The sequence below is a fragment of the Antechinus flavipes genome, chromosome 5, assembly GCF_016432865.1.
Source record: "Antechinus flavipes isolate AdamAnt ecotype Samford, QLD, Australia chromosome 5, AdamAnt_v2, whole genome shotgun sequence".
NCBI lineage: Eukaryota > Metazoa > Chordata > Mammalia > Dasyuromorphia > Dasyuridae > Antechinus > Antechinus flavipes.
The window spans coordinates 220,079,965-220,086,077 of record NC_067402.1 but is presented as its reverse complement, the minus strand read 5'-3'; the positions used below and the strand labels follow the sequence as shown (position 1 = coordinate 220,086,077).

At 32.7% G+C, this 6,113-nt stretch overlaps 1 protein-coding gene across 1 annotated transcript; it reads left to right on the top strand.

The window, feature by feature from the left end:
• The first annotated feature begins 3,375 nt into the window (after positions 1–3,375).
• On the top strand, positions 3,376–4,314 carry LOC127564097 (olfactory receptor 6C2-like). The gene has a single exon (XM_052000408.1). The coding sequence runs from the start codon at positions 3,376–3,378 to the stop codon at positions 4,312–4,314; it is 939 nt and encodes a 312-aa protein (XP_051856368.1).
• Positions 4,315–6,113: the final 1,799 nt, after the last annotated feature.

The window sequence follows — 6,113 nt, the reverse complement described above, 5'->3', positions numbered from 1 at the left end:
GGAATTGTGTTTGCAAAAATCCCAAGATTTAGACAACAATTACGAATGTTTCAGAGAAAGATTCAACAGTCATTTATGAGATTCTACTTTTCCACTGAATAGTAAGACTTTTGAATTTCACCATTTAATCAAGGGGAGTGGGCCAGCTTTAAGGGGATAATGTATTCTATTGTATTATACACTTCTCTTAAGTAGAAACAATACATAGGTATAATATTAATCATAAATTCAAATATAATTTTTGAGGGCAGTGCACTAGTAACTGAGAGATAGAGAAATTTTCTACAGGAGCTGGCAGTGGAGCTGAACTTTGAAAGAATTCAGGGATACCACAGGATGGAGGAGAAGAGGGAAGGAATTACAGTCAATCTATTCAAAGAAGAAAAAAAAAGCAGCTTGAAATCCACGTATAAGCAAGAGCAAACAGACCCATTTTTCTGGGAAAGAGAGAATATGAAGAATAATATACAATAAGTAACTGAGGCCAGATTGGGAAGGATTTTAAAAGCCAAATAGAAGAGACAATATTTTATCCTAAAAGCAAAAAAAGAGTTACTATATCATCTTAAGCAGCAAAGTGAGATGGCTCAATGTTTGTTTGATAAATATTATTTTGATAGCTGCATAGAGAATGGATTGAAAATTTGAAGCAATTAAGCCCAAATAGGCTATTGCAATATTCAGTTTCAAAAATGGAAATCTGAATTGGTATTGTTAGATGGGTGAAATAAAGAGAATAACTATGGCATATAATGCTAGTGAAATAAATAAGTGTTAGAAATCTTTTTTGGTGTATTGAGGACTGGAATGCATTGTGAGGAGTTGATTTCTGGATCAAAGAATAAACCAAAAGACCCCCCATAGACAACATCTATGCAAACTGAAACAATTACATATCAATAAAACAATATCAAACAAAGGATTAAAGCATTTGTTTAGAGAAAGAGTAATTCATTGATATGACACAAAATCATATTGCAACTAAAAGCAAACAAAAAATACTTTTTCTTAATAAATTCAGACTAACTGATCAACACAGACTTTGCAAAAAAAATAATAAATGGTAGAAACTATAATTTATAACTTCAGGTTGAAAAAATGGATATTGAATATCCCATTGAATATCCAAAAATAAATTTTCATATGACCAAAATTATACATCTGTCTAAGCTTCACTGAAAATATGGATCTAAGAACAAAATGATAATAATAAAAACAAGAGCCTGCATTTATTCAGGGTAACTCAAAAGCCTGAGTGTAGTTTTAATCTATTAAATGTTGTAGGGTCCTTTAAATTATGATTGTTATGAATCATCTCATAATGTTTGGTTTGTGGTTTCTATCTCTCTCTTTTTTTCCTCTGAGACAATTGGGGTTAAGTGACTTGCCCAGAGTCACACAGCTAGGAAGTGTTAAGTGTCTGAGGCCAGATTTGAAGTCAGATCCTCCTGACTTCAGAGCTGATGCTCTATCTGCTGTACCAACTAGCTGCCCCTATCTCTCTTTCTTTTGATGCACATGATATCTTTGCTGTTTAGCATTTTTCAACTGCAAGAGTGAATGAAATATTGAGTCTGAATCATGGGAATCTGAGTTCAAATTTTATTTCAGACACTTGCTAGCTGCATTACCCTGGGAAAGTCAGCCTCTGTTCATTTCAGTTTCCTCATCTGTAAAATTAGGATAATAATAGCATTCAAATGAGATAACAATTGTATATTTTTGTTAAAAGTACTTAAAACAGTGCCTGACATATAGTAAGTGCTGCATAGATGTTTATTCATACACACATGTACACATCCTGGGAAATTTGAATGAATTTATATTGCTAGAAAATGTATATGTGCAGATATACATTTATACATGAATGAATTAAGACTTCTCTCCTTTTTAGGATCTTGGCATCACTATTGTGCAATCCTAATGGGAAAAGCCATTAACACCTTCATAAACCCTTTGGTCCTCACTTTCCTAGCAATAGCCACACAATTTTAGACAAAGAACTCCCTGGAAAGACAGACCCATGTCCACATTAACTGCTATTGTCATTTATGTCTATATCATTTAAATTGCTTATTGCTTGCTTTTTGTTTTACCCCCTGGAACTAACCAAAAAGATATCCTGATGTTTTCCCAATTAAAACTGCATAAGTCTGTTTGTCCTATAATATATGAAATCACAGATAAAAGCCTCTAGTTCCTTCTTAAGTTATCTTGCATAAACTGGGAAACATTCCAATCTCATTCTATTTCATTCCCTTCAATGAATACTATCCCAAACGTCTCAAAATATATTGTGTATTTAGAGGAAGCAGATCATATCTTTTGTCCCTTTAGGCATCCTCCTGAAATCCCCACAAAAAAAGGGGAACATATCTAACTCAAGTCAAAGATGGGATTTTTTTCCTGTACAGAAAGGAAATGATAGGAAACCTTCTTTGATATAAGATGTCATACCATTACATTGAATTACCATCTGGAAACAGTGGACTCATTTCTCATACATATGGTATATATGTATACACATATGTGTATATAAACATATGTACATGTATGTGCTATATACAATATTTTTCATACACACACACACATATATATATATGTACACCCATTAATACATCTCTTTTCTAAAAGTCTCGTGCATTAATATCCATTCTCTCTTCTCTAATGTAGATGCTGAGTTACCACATAATCCATCATTTGGAATTATATTTACCACTAAGTATAGTAATAATCTAAATAAGTAGAAGAGAGAAACTGACCATGTCACCTCTTCTTAAAATTCCTTGAACTGATCCAGTGAGCATGGCTTTCAACTGTATAATGAGTGACTCTTTTGAGTTTTACAAAGTAGTTTACTCATAATGACTCTAGGAAGTAAACAATTTAAATATCACTAACCTCATTTTGCAGATAAGAAAAAGTAAGCTCCAAGATTGTCCACAATCACAAGAAATAATCATTTGAACCAGGAATGGTGCCCTGACCCCATGGGTATGTAGTTAAGGAAAAGGAGGGGTGATTGTTTTGAGTGAAAGTTAATTAAGATATTTTAAAAGGGGATTGAAATGCAAAGATATTATATAGATAGATAGATAGATAGATAGATAGATAGATAGATAGATAGATAGATATAGATATATAGTGGTATAGAACACTAGTTAAAGAAAACAAACTCCTTATTCTCCCTAAAACATAGCTGAGATATGCTCAGCTCAACACTTTAGTAATATTGTTCCTGATCAAGTAAAATGAAGATCCAATGACAACTTGTTTAGTTTTTTTTTTTTCAGATTCCCAAGGATAATACATTTCATCACTCTCCTCCTCAGATCTAATCTTTCTTTTTACACACAGGTACATCAGAAATCAGGGATGAGAAACTATACAGGGATAACATTATTTATCCTTCGAGGACTAACAGATGATCCCCAACTAAAGATTCTGATTTTCATCTTTTTCCTTTTCACATATCTTTCAAGTATAATTGGGAACCTGATCATAATCAGCCTTACTTTGATGGATGCACAACTTAAGACACCCATGTATTTTTTCCTCCGAAATTTTTCTGTTTTAGAAGTGGCATTCACAACTGCCTATATTCCCAGATATCTCTACAGCTTGTCAACTGGGGATGATACTATCACTTATAATGCTTGTGTTGCGCAAATATTTTTTGTCATCCTTCTTGGGGCAACAGAATTTTTTCTTCTGGCCACCATGTCCTATGATCGTTATGTGGCTATCTGTAAACCTCTGCATTACACTACTACCATGAACAGCAAAGTCTGTAACCAGCTGTTACTGAGTTCTTGGTTGACTGGGTTTATGATCATCCTCCCACCAATTAGTCTGGGCCTTAAGCTGGAATTTTGTGACTCAAATGTCATTGATCATTTTGGCTGTGATGCATTTCCCATATTAAAGATTGCATGTTCAGACACACAATTCATAGAGAAGATTGTTTTGATCTTTGCTGTGTTGACACTCATAATCACCTTATTCTTAGTGTTTTTGTCCTATGCATACATTATCAAGACAGTTCTCAGATTCCCCTCAGTGCAGCAAAGGAAAAAAGCTTTTTCTACTTGTTCCTCCCACTTGATTGTTGTTTCTATTACTTATGGAAGCTGCATTTTCATCTATATCAAACCATCTGCAAAAGAAGGAGTGGCTTTGAATAAGATAGTATCAGTGCTCACAACTTCAGTTGCCCCTGTTATGAACCCCTTAATTTATGCCCTAAGAAACAAGCAAGTGATACAAGCTTTTAAGAATTCAGTCAAAAAGATTTTCTTTCTCTCAAAGCAATAAACAAGATGTCAAATGGCAAGAGAAATTTTAAATAAAACTTTAATAATTATCCTGGATTCATTACTATTTCATTTTTCTTGCTAATAACCCTATAACCATAGTCCAGTCACTGAAACCTTCTCAAAATTCCTTTAATTTGAATTGAGAATACTCCCAAACTTCAGATAATAAAGGTTTCTTTTTCTCCACATCCTCCATTGTCAGTCTTTTCTAAAATATCACCAGACTCTTTATTCCAACATACAAAACACCATACTCTCCCCGCCATCTGCAGAGACTAAAACCAATGATTTTCTTTTTCCAATATCAAATATGGGGAGTTCTTATTTGGTAAAATTGTGAAATGATTAATTCTACCCATTTGAAAGATCTTTATTAGTCATCTTGTATCATCCCTTTGGCACTGTATCAACCTTCATTCTTCTTGCTATTATATACACCGATGGCCAATATTCCTTATGTCTTTTCTGTTTCTTCATTTTTTGCCCTAATACATAATTCTATGTTTCTCATTCTCTATATAGTCTTCTTCTTGATCATATCTAGCCAGTTTTCTGGCCAGAAAGGAGGCAAAATTAAGTTTCCAAAATGATCATTAACCAATTAGAAATTGCTCTTCTAGGGCAGCTAGGTGGCACAGAGGATAGAGCAGCAGTCCTGAAGTCAGGAAGACCTGAAATCAAATTTGGCCTCAGACACTTAACACTTCCTAGCTGTGTGACCCTGGGCAAATCACTTAACCCAAATGCCTCAGCAAAAAAGAGAAATTGCTCTTCAGATCTTCTATAATTCTGCAATTGTACCTTTCTTATGCAATTAAGTACTCATTTTGTTCTGCCCTTTTCTCCACAATATGATTGGAACCTGGTGAAGGGCAAGGACTAGGTATTATTCATCTGCAACACCGTGCTTTGTACATAGTAAGTGATTAAAACATTTTGTTGAATATTATTGGTCAGTGGGAGAAAAGGCACTCATTTTCATGGATTGGGTAGAATAAAAGACATTCAGAAACTAGGAAAGACTAAATGAATAAAAAGTAGTATGCAGGAGGTGATACTAGAAAAAGAAATCTATTCAGTTGGAGAATTTCAATGATCATACTTCAAAAGCATAAAACCAAGTTCTGATTTAAAGAAAAATTAAGGAGGAGGAGACTTAATACAAAAGTATTATATTACTGAAAAGACAAATTTAAAGGCTGTAACTTTATATGTGAGTGGATTATACTTGTGAAACTAATGAGAAATTTACAAAAAAAAACCAGAAATTTAATGCATATAATAAATAGTAAAAATAAAGAAAGAGAATCAGAAAAAAAGTTTTATCAATCCAATGAAATTCCAAAATTGCAATACTTACATTTATGACCAGGTTAGAAGGCAATAAAAATTCAGGAGGTCAAAAGAGATGAACGAGAAACAAGTTATGTCTTAAAACATCTCAGTGAAAAATTTTGGTTAAATATATGTACCAAGTGGCATGGCATTGACTTCATTAATTAAAATATAACTCAATTGGAAAAAAAATACAATTTGTAACACGATAATTATAGACGTTAATATGTTAATATTTTTCTTTAAGAATTGGATAACTCTAAAAACAAAAGAAAATAGCTAAATAAAAATATATTTGAAAGACTTTTTTTCTGAAAAGAATATTAATGATGCCTATTAATGAGTATCACATATGAAATTTCATCAAATAAAAATAATTCTCATCAAAAACAGAATGTATTTTATACCAAAGTAAATTAAAATAATAATGAATTCATACAACAAATAATAAAGATCTCACAA

What these genes read in the sequence shown, in the direction of transcription:
- LOC127564097 (XM_052000408.1), top strand. Translation starts at nt 3,376, where the DNA reads ATGAGAAACTATACAGGGATAACATTATTTATCCTTCGAGGACTAACA.